The 17,719-nt window shown below is 43.6% G+C and overlaps 1 protein-coding gene across 2 annotated transcripts in view; it reads left to right on the forward strand.

Moving 5' to 3' along the window:
- The window catches only part of LAMA3 (laminin subunit alpha 3), a 933,952-nt gene that overhangs the window by 277,460 nt on the left and 638,773 nt on the right, over positions 1-17,719 (forward strand). For both annotated transcript variants that reach the window (XM_069220025.1, XM_069220026.1), the window contains exons 6-7: positions 3,091-3,188; positions 11,957-12,072. In XM_069220025.1, coding sequence (XP_069076126.1) covers positions 3,091-3,188; positions 11,957-12,072 — 214 coding nt within the window. The remainder of the gene's footprint in view (positions 1-3,090; positions 3,189-11,956; positions 12,073-17,719) is intronic.

Consider the following 17,719-nt stretch of genomic DNA (forward strand, 5'->3'; position numbering starts at 1 on the left):
AGGAAGTCTATAGTAAAGTGCACTAGAGGTGCCCAGGGCCTGTAAATCAAATGCTACTAGTCGGCCTGCAGCACAGATTGTGCCACCTACATGAGCAGCCCTGTAAATATGGCTCAGACCTGCCACTGCATTGTCTGTGTGTGCAGTCTTGCACTGCCAATCCGACCTGGCAAGTGTACCCATTTGCCAGGCCAAAACCTTCCCTTTTACGACATGTAAGTCACCCCTAAGGTAAGCCCTAAGTACCCCATGGGCAGGGCACAGTGTATTTAAGAGGTAGGGCATTTAATGGTGTGTTTTACATTCCCTGATAGTGAAATACTGACAAATGTGGGTTTCACTATGGCAAGAACTATCTCTCCTATAGGTTAAGTGCAATTTCCAATTGGGAGCAGATAGAGATATAAAGTTTAGGGTCTCCGGACTCACATTTTTAAAAATACATCTTTTGGTAAAGTTGGATTTTAGATTGTTTGTTTGAAAATGCCTCTTTTAGAAAGTGGACATTTTCTTACTTAACCATTCTGTGCCTCTTCCTGCCTGTGGAATCCACGTCTGGGACAAACTGACCGTTGAGCTGTTTGTAAATTCTCAAACACACAGGGAGCTGAGGTGTGTCCATCATATCCTGATGAGTCTCCTGGGCTAGAGTGAGGAGGGAGGAGCTGACCCTTGCACCTGAAAGGACTGTGCTTGTCATCACACAATGTAGGCTCCAAACCCGTGGTCTGGGGACAGGCCTGGGCAAGGCAGGATCTTGTGAACGACAGAGACTTTCCTTTGACATTTACCTACTTTAAAGGCAGAAATGAGTATAAGTAGAGGACCCAAAACCTCAGATTTTTAGAAGACTTCTGGAACAAGAGGAACCTCTGCCAAGGAGAAGGGCTGAAGAGCAGGAGGGAGAGTACTGTCTCTTCGCTATGTGTGATTTGCTGGGTTGGCCTGCAGTTGCTGCTTCTGCCTTAAAGAGGACAAAGACTGGATTTTGCTGAGTATCCTGCTTGTGAAGCTTCTCCAAGGGCTTGGACTGAACCTGCCCCCGTTCTGAAGTCTCAGGGCCATCAAAGACTTAGGTGGTCATTACGATCATGGCGGTGTGGCCCACCATGCCGGTGGTGGCGTGAAAACCCGCCAGCCGGCATGGCGGGCCACACCGCCACATTATGAACACCATGAGGGCCGCCATCCCTCACTCACCGCCAGGCTGCCTCCGTCAGGCAGCCTTGCGGAAGTCGGAATCATTATCCTACAGGGCAGCGGTGCTGCCCCTCGGATAATGATTCCTCAGCCTCCAGCCTTTCCCTGGTGGGTTTCCCCGCCAGGGAATGGCTGGCGGAAGGGGTGCACTGGGGCACCCCTGGGGGCCCCTGCACTGCCCATGCACTTGGCATGGGCAGTGCAGGGGCCCCTGTGCAGTGCCCCATCGCAAAGGTTGGCAGTGATCTGCGCGACGGGTGCGGCTGCACCTGCCACACAGAGGCATTGGCGGCTCAGGCATTCCTGTGGGCCGGCGGGCAGAAACAATGCCGGCCCACAGGAATGTACATTATACGGCCGGTGGGGATCCAAGGACGCTGGCGGTCAGTGGTTTGACCGCCAGCATGAACACAGCGGTTTCGACCACCGTATTCATAATGACGACCTTAATCTGCCAGCACTTGGGCTCTCTTGCTGAGACCCCCTACCTTGCCAAATGGTGCCACATCCAGTCCCTGGGCCCTTGAAAGGAGAAGCTAGTGAACCCAAGGTGAAAATCCATGCACTGGTACCGAGCAGCAGAAAAATTGCCGCAGCGCCTGCACCACAGCTGAAAAATCAATGCAGTGTTGGTTAAATGGAAGCATCGCCAGCTCAGCGTGGATCCATTGCAGCCGTGTGTCTGGATTTTCCCTGGACGTCAAAATCTTCAACATCACCGCATGGACCTGAGGCTGCTTGTCTGGCAACCGATGCATCATTTACCCAGCGGAGAAAGAATTGATGCATATCCTCACTTGCGAGTAAGAAATCGACGCACCACTTGTTTTGCCGACGCATGCTCACCAATGAGGCTTTATTTTTGACGCATGCCAGGTACTTTGTGCTAAAACAGCGCATCCATTGATTTCTATGGATTAAGACTTGTTTTACTTTAAAAATTCATATCTTCGCTTGTGTATGTTGAATTTTTGTCATTTTGGTCTTGTTGTAATCAGATAAATACTGGCTATTTGTCTAAACTGGTGTTGAGTTTTTTGCAGTGTTTTTACTGTGTTACTATGTATGTTGCTACAAATACTTTGCACATTGCCCCTGAGATAAGCCTGACTGCTTGTGCCAAGCTACCAAGGTGGTGAGCAGGGATTATACTTGGTGTGTATCTTTCTTACCCTGACTAGAGTGAGGGTCCTTGATTGGACAGAGTGCAGACTGACTGGCAACCAGAGACCCAAATTTCTAACACTCTGACTGCAATTGTTAAATATGGTGGACTATTTTCGACCTCCCCCCCACCATCAGGTGCTGCATGTTGGGAGCCCCACAGGTAGAGCACAACATAATGATGAAGGTAACAATGCTGCAATGTTGAAGTCACTTTTAGTGTTTTGTTCATTTTTTTACGGAAAACCTGAAATAAACAGGTCTTTAAAAACACAATACCTGGTTCAGATCCCCCAGATTTGGAGACAGTGTGAGTGTTTCTCCACTCGCAAAAATATGTTCCTAGTGGACATAAAAAGTTTGTATTTGAATAGGGAATCATATTGCACCAACTGTGGAGTACTCTGCAATGCAGAGCTCCTCACAGTAGGAACAGGATCCTGATGGGATTGTCTGAGGCATGGCTGGAAACCTGCATCTGGTGCAGTTTTGTAGCTTTACTCCTAAGAATGTTTGTGAACTCCAGAAAATCAGGCATTTATGTCCCAGTGGAAATGTCTCCCCATACTTTTCTGGTTCTGTTTATAAATAGGGCCCATAATTTGAATGTGAATGGTGGCTGGAGTCAGTAAATAACCCAGCTGGTTTACGATAAAATTAGTACTATAAACAAGTGAGGTGGGACTTTTCTGGGTAACATATTTCTTCTTTTTTGTTTTTGTGCAGTATTACTACAGTATTAAGGATATCAGTGTTGGTGGACAGTGCGTCTGTCATGGCCATGCAAACGCCTGCACTTCTAAAAGTACGGAACACTTGAACCGGTAAGTGATGTAAGCTTCATTGTTTTTTTAAAGTAAATCAGCTGTTAAGTACATCATCCAGAGGTACACATTATAAGGTAATTAATCTCACCAAATCAGTGGTTTAGGATTAGACATGTATACCATTGTATCCCACAAGAGTTAACGACTAAGAGGGTGGGGCGAATATTATATTAGGTCCTTTACATGCACTACACAAATCAAATAGAATGATGTTCCACCAAAAGAGTAAGAGATAATTGTATCAAAGGGCTGACAGAATTCTATTTTTAGGATGCAAGAATCCTCACCCAATTTGGGGGCAAATGTCATAATTCTGCTTCTTTTTAGGTATACCATAGACTTTATTTGCCCCAATCGGGTTCTATTTATAGGAGCTCTTAGTGGGCATCTTTTTAATGGAGAATTTTAGCAAGATTTCTAGAAGGATATGCTGCAAATGGATGTCCTTGAGGAAAACTATAAAAGAATGTGAATGGCAGACCTATTTGTTAGTTTTCCCTCTGGTGAGGTTAAAATATAAACTAGACTCCAATGCTCACTACGGTCCTATCATGTGGTCAACATGTTTCTGCAATCAAATGCCCATACTGGTCAATGGCTGTTAGAAATGGGGTTTCTGGTTGGCAGTTAGTTTGCACTCTGTCCGAGCAGTGACCCTCACTCTAGTCAGGTTAAGGGAGGTACAAAGCTCAGATAACCCCTGCTCACCCCTTAGTAGCTTGGCACAAGCAGTCAGGCTTATCTAAGAGGCAATGTGCAACATACACAAGCAAAGTTATGAATTTTTAAATGTTGAACTTGAATATAGCGCTTAGAAACACAAATGCTGCAATTTGGTGTTATCACGGCATCATGATGGTGTTGTTCCCAAGTGCGACGCCAACAGCACCGGTCAGGGAGTCACATGGATCCCCCGGTACAGTAACTTGTGAAACGTGAGGAAACAAGCCGGTGCACAGAGTTCAGGAGTGAGGCGTCACTGAATCTGAGGCAGCATGGGTTCCGATGCTGCGGAGCAGAGGAGTGGAGGTGTTGGTGAATCTGAGGTGGCATGGGTTCCGATGCTGCAGAGCAGGGGAGCGGAGGCATCGGTGAAAGGCATCGGGTTCTTGCTGCGAAGCAGTGGATATGAGGTGGCTTTGATGAGAGGTGTCGGTCCCTTACACTTCTGGCAGGGTCAAAGTCCAGCGGGTAAAGAAGCTGTGGGGCGACCTCAACGGGTCGCTCTCACAGCACAGGGCTACAAGCACTGCGGGGGAAGTCGGGTGTCATGGACGTCAATGATACTACACTCCGATCTCATAAGATCATGGTGCGTCAGCAGCTGCTGCAACGTGGGGCCTGCAATGTCAGTGGAGTGTCGTACCTCAGTGAGGACCACAGCTTGAGCTGCAGGCGGTGTCATGGGTTCAGACAGCGGCGTCCATCCGATATCTTTGCACTTGGTTTTTTACCAACGTTCACTATCAAGGGCCGAGAGACTGGAGTAGGCACCACCTGGCGAGTTAGAGTCCACAGCAAGTGAACCCAGAGGGTCGTAGGTGAAGTCGCTGCTGTACCTGAAATTTCTTAACAGAAGACAAGCTCAGTCTAAGCCCTTGGAGAATCTTCTAAAGAAGGATACACACAAAGTCCAGTCTTTGCCCTTTCTAAGGTAGAAGCAGCAACTACAGGCCAAGCACACGCAGCAAAGGGGCAGTACTCCTCCTCCAGCTCTTCTCATTGGCAAAGGTTCTGCTTGATCCAGAAGTGTTCTAAAAGTCTGGGGTTTTGGGTCCACTACTTATACCCCTTTCTACCTTTGAAGTGGACAAACTTCAAATTAAAGTCTCTGTTGTTGACAAGATCCTGCCTTACCCCGGCCTTGCCCCAGACACACTGTGTGAGGACAGGCACAGCCCTTTCAGGTGCAGGTGTCAAATCCTCCCTTCACATTCTAGCCTAGGAGACTCATCAGGATATGCAGGACACTTCCAGGCTCCCTCTGTGTCACTGTCTGCAGGGAATTCACAACAGCCTAACTGTCAGTCTGACCCAGACGTGGATTACACAAGCCGGCAGAGGCACTGAATGGTTAAGCAAGAAAATGCCCAGTTTCTAAAACTGATGGGTTAAACCCAGATCCCTGAGTGGGGGTGAATGTTTGATCTGTTTTGCATTCCGTCCATCATCTGTGGTTTTTGCATTTGTCACCCCAAATAGGAAGGGTATGCCCAGACGTGGGTCCTGTGCTTGCTATGCCACCAGATTCAAGCTAGCCTGGCTGATGAAGGGTGATACCCTGAAACCGTTCCCAGGATGCTTGTTTCTGGTTCAGGGAGGACTTGGCCTGGCAGTTCGGGCTGGACTGTTCCCATGGGGAACAGGGTCAAGACTGATTTGCATATGGCAGGCTCCAAACTGGAATGGCATGGCAGGCAAAAAAAATGGTGGATTAAACCCAGATCTGTGACTGTGGGTGAATGTTTTATCTGTTCTGCATTCCATCCATCATCTGTTGTTTTTGCATTTGTCACCCCAAGTGGGAAGGGTATGCCCGGACGTGGGTCCCGTGCTTGCTATGCCACCAGTTTCAAGCTAGCTTGGCTGATGAAGGGTGATATATCCTGAAACCGGTCCCAGGATGCTTGTTTCTGGTTCAGGAAGGACTTGACTGTTCCCATAGGGAACAGGGTCAAGACTGATTTGAATATGGCGGGGTCCAAACTGGAATGGCATGGCATGCAAAACAACTGATGAATTAAACCCAGATCTGTGACTGAGGGTGAATGTTTGATCTATTCTGCATTCTGTCCATTATCTGTTGTTTTTGCACTTTCTAAAAGTGACATTTTCAAACTGACAATCTAAAAACCAACTTCACCAAAAGATGTATTTTTAAATTGTGAGTTCAGAGACCTCAAACTTCACATGTCTATCTTCTCCCAATGGGAAACCGCACTTTAAAGACATTTAAAGGTGGCCCCCACGTTAACCTAAGAGAGAGATAAGCCTTGCAATAGTGAAAACAGAATTTGGCAGTATTTCCTTATCATGACATGTAAAACACACCAGCACATGTCCTACCTTTTAAATACACTGTCCCTGCCCATGGGGCTTCCTAGGGCCTATCTTACATGTAGTAAAAGGGAAGGTTTGGGGCTGGTAAGTGGGTGCACTTGCCAAGTCAAATTGGCAGTTTATATCTGCACACACATACACTGCAGTGGCAGGTCTGAGCCATGTTTACATGGCTACTCATGTGGGCGGCACAATCAGTGCTGCTGGTCTACCAGTAGCATTTGATTTACAGCCCCTGGGCGCCTCTAGTGCACTTTACTAGGGACTTAATAGTAAATTAAATATGCCAATCATGAAAAAGCCAATTACCAAAATAATTTACACAGGGAGCACTTGCACTTTAGCACTGGTCAGCAGTGGTAAAGGTCCCAGAGTACCAAAACCAGCAAAAACAAAGTCCAGCACACAGTCAAAAATACAGGAAGCTGAGGCAAAAAGACATGGGAAACCAGCCAAGAATACCTGGTCTAACAATGGCATTCCTTCTTATTGGAAAAAAGAGGCTCCTCCTAAACCCTAACCTTTTACATTAACCTAAATTTAGCTCTGTGTTTGGAGGTAGTTGTGCAAAAATGTCAAAAGAAAATTTGCAAACAAAAAGATTATACTAAACCTTTCTTTACTCTTCTCTGAGACCTGGAAAATAGCATAGAACCCTTGTCATATACCTTATCCTCTATTAAAACAAAAACGTTGTTAAATAAATGAAATAAAAAACCTTCTGAGCTGTAAAAACAAGTGTTTGTCACACACCCTGCCATTTCTCTGCACACAAGAGAAGGAAGTGCAGAAGGCACTGACCGAGTGAATGGGACTCTTAGCCTATATAGCAGTGGTATAATGCAGGTCCCTGCAGCTCCTTCAGTGCACAGTGGCCCCCAAACTCTTAGGGGGATCCTTTCTCAGCCCGAGATCAGTGAATATCTGTAAGGGAAACTAATGGGTCCGTCATCACATTCTGCACCTTTGTGTTACACCATTGCTATATAGTCTTTAAAGGGCCTCATGGAGGGGGTGGGAGGGCAGTATTGACACTGTATTAAACCCTAAAGGAAATGTTGGTAACGAATAAACACTAATGTAATCATATGGATGGGAAGTCAAAGAAATGTTTTTCACTTTACCAATAACTTAATCAGAGAACTTTTTTTTTTTTTACTCAAATTTGTTTGGAAATGTCAGTGTTGTCAACTTAATAGATAAGCAGGTTGATTGTCACAGTTATTGGTTCCAAGACCAGACCAAACACGAATATCAGAGTTTTTTGTTGGATATTGCACAGGAGACACTCCATTGTAACTATGGTGTCAGGTAACTAATTCTTAGATGACGTTTTTGAACAAAAATCCTCATATTTAATCAAGCCAACATCCAAAGAATAAATGATGTGTAATAGCTTGAAACTATAATGACATTTTTATTATTATTATAGCACCCGATGACACCCGCCCCTCACAAATGTCATGAAGGAGGAGACCATTCTAGTAAAGTTTTAAGACACATTATAGGGAAAATGTCAAAGAATACACCATCAAGAGAAGTCACCAAGCATTTTCACCACTATTTCATGGCTTCTGCTCTCGGATGTTAACTGGTAGAAAGTGGGGCCTGCATTTAGGCATTCCTATTTCCTGCGTCAGGTCCAAACGTGGAAGCGCAGGCGTCGCGATGGAGTGTGGAAGTGCCATCATGCTAGTGTGTTGTGTAACACGTTCATGGGTGAGAGCACACTCCATGTCATTATTTTAACATAAAGGTCAATTTCTTATGCCTTGGACAGGGGTCAATGTTGTAAAAGGGAATTGTATAGAAGGGCAAAAGGCACACACTTGTGCAAATAATCTGATAGGAGCAAGCATAGTACCAATTATTTGCTTCCTGCGGATTTTACCAAACATACCAAAGTTGTAAATAGAGCATTTTGCGTTGATATATAAAAGGGCAATACCAACATTTATAACGATAGTCAAATACTGTGTGGTGTAGTTATGCATGGCATCCAATGGGGTATGCACGTAAATAAAATCACGTTTCTTTATTGTAGTGTATGTAGGTACCAGAGGTATCAATAGCTGTCAGTTTATATGTTTATGCTGAAAACATAATGTAGGATTACACTTAAGTGTAACCAGAGCCCCGTGGCATAAATTAGTGGAATCAAGGTATTACTCCCAATATGAAAATCCACATAAGTAGTCACAAAAGCTGTACGGTCCAAGCTTCTACTGACTAAACTAATATATAAAACATGACATTTCATCGTTTCCTGCCAGCGGCAAAACCCATCTTTGTTCTTTTATTAGCAGTTCTTTGTTGAAGCAAGACCTGGGTGTCGGGGACAATATCTAGGACTGCCCATCGCACAGCATTCTTTTATTGTGGGCTAGTTCCAAAAATGGTTGTTATTCTGGTTAATGATTAAGAAGCCAGATGTTACTGCAGTGCACCTAAATGCTGATTTTGATCCTTGTGGTTGTAATTCCAATATATATTAATCCACAGTCGCAGATCATCATATATATGAGTTTTCACAATTGCAATTTGTATGTTTTCTTAAATGCTTTGGTTTCCTAAGGCCTATATTAATTTCCTTGGTAGTTATGGTCAGAGAGCAAACTGGGCAGTAACCATCTTGGGATCAATCCCCACTTCTCCACTTGAACAAATTGTATCAACCTAGACACATATTGTATTGCAACAAACCTCTGTTTTTTCTAAGAGAACATTCAAATATGTCAGTTCACCATGTACACTATGAAAAGCCTCTCTCGTCCTTGCTTAATAGACTATAATGTTGCTCCATATATGATAACAATCTAAGCCGAATACAGGGTGCATTTCACAACTGGCTTGCCTTTCAGATCACAGTTGAATGCTTCTAAATTCTTGTTTTAAAACTATCACTTTTAACAAATGCCTGTAAATGTAGCAACATAATATGATGTCCTAAGGCCAATCGCTTCCTCGTGTTAAGGGAATACACTTTTTTGAACTTTGAAGAACCTTTATAATATGTAAGCATTGTTTGTTGCACTGTTTATATGAAACATTTTCCGGGCTCTGCTCGTGGTTGGGACAGGGCCCTTACCTCAGCTCTTCCTCAGATCTCCAGTTAACTTGTTGGCTGGTTCACCTCTTACTCAGAGTCAGAATTCTAGGGAGTGTGTTCAGCCCAAACGCCAGCCACTGACTGGTGGTTCTTGGCTTGTTAGTCCAAGGCTTTATGGATTAGTTAAGCCTGCAGTCAGTCACTGCACATCGGTGCCCATTGAATAGCCATCATGAGAGAGAAAGAAGCCTGCCTCAGGTCTGCAGCTCCTAAAAGACCATTATAAGCCAGAAAACGCCAGCAGGAGAAGCCTTTGCCTGTGAAAATCTTTGCAGACTTTTAACAGAGCAAAGTCCATTGGTCCCTCACATGTAGCACAAAGTTGTGCACGAGGCCTGGGGCTGATTGCAAAGTTTGGGCCCTAAAGACAAGAGGCGAGTTCATTGTGTGCTCACTGCTGCTCACCCTCCTGTCATCCAAGACTCCATTTATTAATATGTTTCGCATCCCATAACATCTCAGAAGAGCTGGCAGAGCTGGGGACCCATTGCTGTTTGCACGCACCACAGAGCAGCGTGTGACGCCAGCTGGAAACCTGATGCAATATTGTGTGGGATGCCATGTAGGGGACCAGTCTGCCTTATTGTCAGGGGACAATCTGCACCACAGCGCTATAGCATCAGCAAAAAGCACTGACAAAGGCAAAAGACGATACATTGATGTCGCCGATGCGTGTTTAATCATTGAAAAGGGCACCACATACTGATTGAGCTTTGAGAGAGGCATAGATACATTATCATCTAGCCAAAGGCTAGGGCTGAAAATTAGACCCGTAGTGTGCCCTGATATACGTGAGGGTCTATATTCCCTTGACTGAGCTCATCAGCCCAGTCATTGTGTGACAAGGAATACAGTGTCACTGCATTCGTAATATCTGTTGTGTCGTCGTCATATGCCACCGCCAGGGCCCTGAATCGATTTTGGAAAAGGTCATTGTCTCCCCTACTTATTTTCCTTACTAATTTAAAAAAAAAACAACTCGAATGTACTGTGACTGACCTTCTATTGTCGTACCTTACACTAGTTAATGATCACATCTCTGAATGTTTACGGATAGCATAGCAGTGAGGTGTGCCAAGCAATGACGACATAAATAGAAACCAAATGATGCAGCAAGCACTGGATAGACAAGTGAACCTGAGATGCAATGGCATAATTATGAGACACTGTGTACTAGATTGCCTGAGATTAGCTGTCAATCTCAGAAGATAAAAAAACATATCAAAGGTACATCTTACTTCTGTGGTCGTATTTAATAACATTAGTAAACATGGGCGATGTCACAGATGGGGGAAAATGACAAGTCAGTGCTTGGTAAAGCATGTGCTGCTGCTTCAACTATATGAGGGGTGGGGTGGAGAACCGTGAGCCACAGTTCCCAAAGCGTTTAGTGAGAAGTGGACAGGGTTACCACTTTTCTAAAACAATAATACCAGCCGTTTCTGCTTATTTTGACGTTCTGGGAGGGCAAGGGATGGCATATCCAAAACAGTGAACGTAAAGTTTTTTAAGACGTCAGTTTCGCCTCGAATTGCTTTGAAAACCATTTAGGAATTGATTAGACAGCTCTAATCTACTTCTGACGTATTTTATTCTTATATTCGAGGCTTTACATTTGCATTGGAAAGTTGCAAACAAGCCAGATTTTGGTGACTTTTAATACTGTTTTCCTGTGCTTACAGACAAATGCCAGCCAACCTGGATAAACTTGTCCGGTGTCAAACCTAGGAGTGGGTAGAGGCATGGGGCACGTAAGGATCCGGGGAGTTCCTCTCAGCTTGCACTTCAGATGTCAGCTGGCTTCTTTTCTAACATTCGTTTTCATACTGCTCCTCCCCTATATTCCCGTTCCATCCTTCCCCCTCCTCCTGAGGCGTTTGGAAGCCAGTGCGGTGAAATACACATTGGGCCTTATTCAGACCTTACATTTTTTAGTACGTTTACTACTTTTTGGCTATACACAAAACCTGAGTGTAAATTGACTCCAAAAGTGTAAATGTAAGTTACATTTCGGGAGTAAATGCACACTCAGATTTTGTGAATAGGCAAAAAGTGGCAAGCTTACTCTACATTATAAATTACTCAAAAGTGTATAGTCCCTAGGCTCTTCAATTTGGTGGAGACATTTAAGTTACACTTTTGAAGGTAAATGTGCATGCTGAGTTTGTGAATAGCCAAAAAGTAAAACATTTACACACAAATGTAAGTTAATGAAAAGGGTTAGTTACCTTAGTGAATCAGGTCCACAGTGTTTTCTTCAGTGGCCAGGGAGTAGCTCAGAGTAACAGGCACTGAGAGACAGAAGCTGATGAAAATCCAGTCTGTTACAATTACATCCTACTCTCTTGGCAGTGTGATGCCATGACTGCAGTAAAATAACCACTTCAAGAGTGCCCCAACAGAACTACCACATGGTATTCAACTGGAACCCTTCATCTGGCCCACTACTTTTGATACATTGTATGAATTGCATGTATATTGCAAACAAACGAATTGCTGTTCGTTCACGTTTTTTTTCACATTTTAAGCATAATACCGGGCAATGAAATACAACATTGCAGTGACCAAACATAATAATACCATATTCTGTACTTAGATTTCAGTGTGAATGTCAGCATAACACCTGTGGTGAGACTTGTGACCGCTGCTGTCCTGGATCTAATCAGAAAGCATGGCAACCAGCAACAATTGACAATGCCAACGAATGTGAACGTAAGTACCAAATGCTATTGTAAATTAATTGCCTTTCTCTATAATAATACAATTTGTATTAATAATAACAACAATAATAATAATAATAATAATAATAATAAGAAGAAGAAGAAGAAGAAGAAGAAGAAGAAGAAGAAGAAAAAGAAGAACATTATGCAGCACGTCATTATTCAGATTTAAGCTTCTCCAAGCCCTGTAACTAACAGGTGCTACTATTATCTGCTTTCATTTTCTGTGTTTCATTGACCATAGAATAATAGAAAGCACAGTAGGCCATAGCAAGATTCTTGCTTGCCACATGCTGGCTTCACATAGATGTCAGCAGCTAGTGTTTAACTCACTGAGCCACCTTGTTGTCAGATGCACATAAACATTGGAAATATAGATGTAAATGACAACACCCCTACTAAGTGAGAATGCTTTGGTTACAAATTGGGTTTCTGGTTGGCAGAGGTGTGCAGGCTGTCCAAGCAGGAACCACAATCCTAATCAGAGGAAGTCAGATACATACTTTAAATTAACCTGTGCGCACCTCTGGCAGCTTGGCACAGAGCAGGTAGGCTCAACTTTGGAGGCAATGTGTAAATATTTGTGTAACACTTAAGACAGTAAAATAGTGAAAACACCACGCAAAAATAATCAACATCATGTAATAAAATAGATCTTAATTTAATGAACAAAGCAAGATATAAATGACAAGAATCCAATCGAGATAGGAATTTGTAAAGATTAACTGTGATTGTAGAGTTTAAAAACTAAAGTGCCAACCAAGGTTAGCTCGTCGTGCTAGGCTGGGGTAAATCCAAAGTTCAGGCTGACCACAATGGAGTGTGAGCCAGCTACAGAGACCAACCTTGTCGCGCTGAAGAGTACATTGCATGGAGGGTTGTGTCGACATTGAGGATCTGATGTAAGGAGCAAAGGAGACAATATGAATATGATGTGTCTGTTCTGATCTGCGCAGACAGAGGGATTTGTTGTCGCTGAGCCGCACAGTCGTCGATCCTTGAGCAGTGGTGCAGAGTCAAACTCTTTGCAATGAAGGCAATACGCTGTTGTCAAGCCGTGCAGCTGATGATGCAAAAGTGATGCACTGGGGCTGATGGCAATGCGTCAGTCCTTAACCGGGCACTCAGTGATGCAAAGTCCTCGTCCTCACCGGCCATGTGGCAATGTCGAGGAGAGATGGGGTAGTTCTGATCGATGCAGTGACAGCAATGCCTGGACTTCTATAGAACCCAGTTTCACAACCCACTTCCAAGGGCCCAGGACAGGATTGGCACCACTCAGCAGGGTAGGATTCACAGTTTGCAGAGACCAGAAGCTGTAGCAGAGCGGGGTGAAGTCTTTGATGTCCCTGAAACATCAGAACAGGAGGCAAGCCAGCAAACCCTTAGAGTCACTTTGGTTCTGGGGATATAGAGATGCTGGTCCAGTCCTTCTCACTCTCAGGCAGAGAAGCCAACAGGAAGCAGGGCAGGCACAGCTACGTCCAGAAGAGTTCCAGCAGAGTGACAGTCCTTCTAGCAGCACACCAAACATTCTTTCTAGCAGAATGTCCTCAGGTTCAGAAGTGTACTGATTTGGTGAGGTTTGAGGTCCAGTACTTATACAAGGTTGTGCCTTTGAAATGGGGAAGACTTCAAAGAGGGCCTTTGAAGTGCACAAAGTCCCTACCCTTCCTTCCCTTCCAGATACACAACAGGGGGTTATGCAGCCATTTGTGAGGGATCAGGACCCAGCCTATTCAGGTGTAAGTGTCAGTTCCTCCCTCCCATATTGCCCAGGATGAACCATCAAGATGTTAATGGCCCATCTGGCACACCTATGCTCCCTTTGTGTGCTGCTGTCTAGAGGTAATGTACAAGAGTCAGTTGTCACCTATCCGGATGTGTATTCAGAGAAAGACAGAGGCACAAAATGGTGAAAATAAGGAAATGCAACTTTTTAAAATTGGCATTTTCGGACTTGCAACTTACAATCCAACATCACTATAAGTTGTGATTTTAAATTGTGAGTCCAGAGTCACCAAACTCGAAATGTCTATATGGCCCCAGTTGGAAGTTACACTTATAAAATTTAATAAGGCAATCCCAATGTTAACCAATGGAAGAGATAGGCCTTGCCGTAGTGAAAAATAAATTTAAGAGATTTTCATTGTGTGGACGTGTAAAGCCTAAAAGTACATGTCCACTATTTTAAATACACTGTACCCTGCCCTTCGGGATGTCCATGGGCTACCTTAGAGGTGACCTATTAAAAGGGAAGGTTTGGGCCTGGCAAGAGGGTTACCATGCCAGGTTGACATGTCAGTTTGAGGCTGTACGCCCAGGCTTTGCATTGGCAGGCCTGAGCCATGTTTGAAGAGCTACTGAAGTGGGTGGTACAATGAGTGCTGCAGGCCCACCAGTAGCATTTAATTTACAGGCTAAAGGCACATGCAATGCACTTTCCTAGGTACGTATAAGTAAATTAAATATGCCAATTTTAGATAAGCCAATGTTACCATGTTTTAAGGAAAGAGCATGTGCACTTTAGCACTGGTCCGCAGTGGTAAAGTGCCCAGATTTCTAAAGGAAGCAAAAATGAGATCAGCCAAACAGGATGTCAGGAGGCAAAAAAGTCAGGAGAAACCACACCAAGTATGCCAGACCTAAGAACTTTAAAGAGAGAATATTGGCAGATGTAATCGGGGAAAGCAGTGTAATCTGGAAAAAACACCTTCATCCAGAGTGGGCCCTTGTTATCTACTGACATTGTAATGGAGACAGGGTAAATGATCAATGTTAGAAGGTTTTGAAAATATTTTTTGAATGTCCCTTTCCAAATGTCAAATGTGTTTCAGTTGTTCCAGATGTCAGTAAATGCACAAACACAGTAATTCCTGAACCTTTCCAGTCGAGGAAGCATAGGTAACCATTAACCCATGAAAGTTTTGGCTTTTCAGTGCTCTTCATTTCTTGCATGAAGTAATAACAGAAATCTGCCAGCTGAAGGAGCATTGTGGTTGGCCTTCCTTAAATACACATTAATTATTGTCTCATTTGGTACCTCCCCAAACGTTTTGAACAAAACTCCATCTTTTTGCTGCGTTCTCCACATTTTGATGCTATTTGTTGCTCCATATGTATTTTTGTACTATACTTTTATTGGCAGCATTCAGCTTGTAGCCTTAGCGAGGCAGTGTACAAACACAGTATATAGTACAATAGGAGACTGTGTTTCAGGCATGCTATTTTTCTTGTTGTTATTCTCACCCCCTTGCAATAGAAAACACCCAAACTTGCCCCACCCCCCAACTCCAACTGAAGTCCCTCTCCCACCCTATTCCCCCATTCCCAACTTGTTCCTTCCCACAACAGTTATATCTGATTGGCAATAGCATAGCGCAACAGTCGATTAGGTGAGTCTGAGACACCGGCAAGAAAATTGACTGTAGGCTACAATACCCAAAATAAGAACTGTAAAGGTATCTGTCTCAGAAAGATACTAGTAACCAAGAGACCAATGATCTAATGCAACACCAAGAGGAGTGTTCACAGGGGGTGTGCATCATCTTTGATCCCTCGCATGAATGCTTCAACAAGGGAGCCACAGTCCTAGTCAATGGGGTGTTTGCATAATCCCACCTTCCCCTCCCTATGAAGATGTGTGCTGTCAGACAACATTATACCATGCAAAAGAACAGGTGGGTCTTTAGCAAGAAAAAGAGAGAGGAAAAGAGAAAGAAACAAAAGTAACCTAATTGTAATGGGATATCCCTTTTTAAGGATGATTTCTCTCACCTAGCAAAGGTGGTATGCTTCATCATAGTGACTATTCTCACACCAGTCAGCTGTTCACGGTGAGAGTTGCAACCCTCTCACTATGAGGGAGGAGTTCTTGCAGATGTTTTAGAAATATAGTAGATACTCTAGGGTGAGCTGGGGGTAGGGAGGTAGGCATAGTGTGTGACAAGTGATGAAGGGCCAGATTTATGAAGCCAGTTTGAATTTCTTAATGGTGCAAATCGCTATTTTGGGCCATTAAGAAATGCAACCTAAGCTTTTCTTATATATTAAGGAATCGTAAATTACAATTTCTACCCAGTAGAAATAGTTATTTGCAAGCCCCAGAATAGGAAATTGCAAACAGGGATTTCCTATATGCAATTCCTATTCTAATGTACCATGCATTTCCTAAACACAACTTGGGTATTTAGGAGATGCAATTACCAATGAATTGAAGTTGATGGTAACCATGTGCAATTTCAAAAAATCACCCAAAGTCCTTTTTTTAATTAAAGTAGAGCACACACAAGCCCCTTCGGCATATGTGTGCTCTACAGATGCACCCCTATTTTTGGGGTGCACCATGGAGGGTCTTTTGCCCATTGCCATCCTTGGTTTTGCATTTCCTAAATAACGATTTCCTGATAAGAAATTGCTATTTAGGAAATTAAAACCTGGCACATTGACTCAAATGTAATGGGATTTCTTAATAGCGATTTCCTAATAGTGATTCCTACTTTGTAGGAATCACTATCAGGAAATCAGTATCTTAGTACATTGCATTTTCTATGAAGTCACCATTTAAGAAATGCAAAATTGCATTTTCGTACATCTGGCCTATAGTGAAATAAAACTGGCTACAGGTACCCGTATACCTTTATTCATGCATCCCTGGGTCAGGATTATAACACTATAGGAATGGGTTAGTCCTACTTAAATGTGTCATCAATGCAGGTCAACATGTTTCTGCCATATTACCCTCAAAAGAGGCGTTTTGGCATTCTTCAGGACCTCAAAGAAAAAGAAAAAGATGTTTCTGCTAAAAAAAAAAAAATGCTCAAAGTAAAGTGATATAAAACCGCACAGTGGTACACTGGCAAGTTCAGAGCGGGGGCCAACCTGAAAAGGAATGGGTAGGTTACAAATCAAAGGCAGCTGCGACTTAGTACAGCCAAAAACCCAATTGGATGATGCAGAAAAGCAATTATTGCTAATACACACTTCACCTGAATTAAGGTAAGATTTAAGCACCTGCTGCAGCATACACCTGATGCAAAAAAAAAAAAAGGCTTACCCGCATTCATCGGGTGTGGTACCTTAACTAGGAAACCCTAGTGTGGGGATCAGGGTTCTCTCTATCCTATAAAGGAGTTATAGGACAGAGGTAAAGAGTGAAGCATAATGGCACTGAGGAGAGAAAAGGGAAAACAAGTAAAAAACAGTCTAACAGGCAGATAACATAGTCAACACGTGTATATGCGACGTGACGTGTGATATGTATATGTATACATAGGAAATAGGGATCTATGACTATCATAGGCAAGGCAGCCTAATGAGGGCATGTCAGGCATATCAGGGGACTATTGGCAATCACCTAGGCTCTAAGAAGTGGATCTGAGCCATCGATATGTTCAGAATGTCTAATGGACAGTCGTTCAAGTGTTTGTAACTGTCTCTTTGAGAGACTGCTTCATTATGCATTCTGAAGAGTAATGGTGAGGGAGGGTATCCCTGACGGATGCACCTACCCATTGGAAAAGAGCTTTAGTCACATTGCTCTGTTGTGACCCTAGCCATCAGAGCTGCATATCAAAGACAAATCTAGTTACACCAGGTAGGGTCAGTGCCCATCGTGGGCAACACTCCCAGCTTGTGGT

Source organism: Pleurodeles waltl, chromosome 2_2 (genome assembly GCF_031143425.1).
Source record: "Pleurodeles waltl isolate 20211129_DDA chromosome 2_2, aPleWal1.hap1.20221129, whole genome shotgun sequence".
Taxonomy (NCBI): Eukaryota; Metazoa; Chordata; class Amphibia; order Caudata; family Salamandridae; genus Pleurodeles; species Pleurodeles waltl.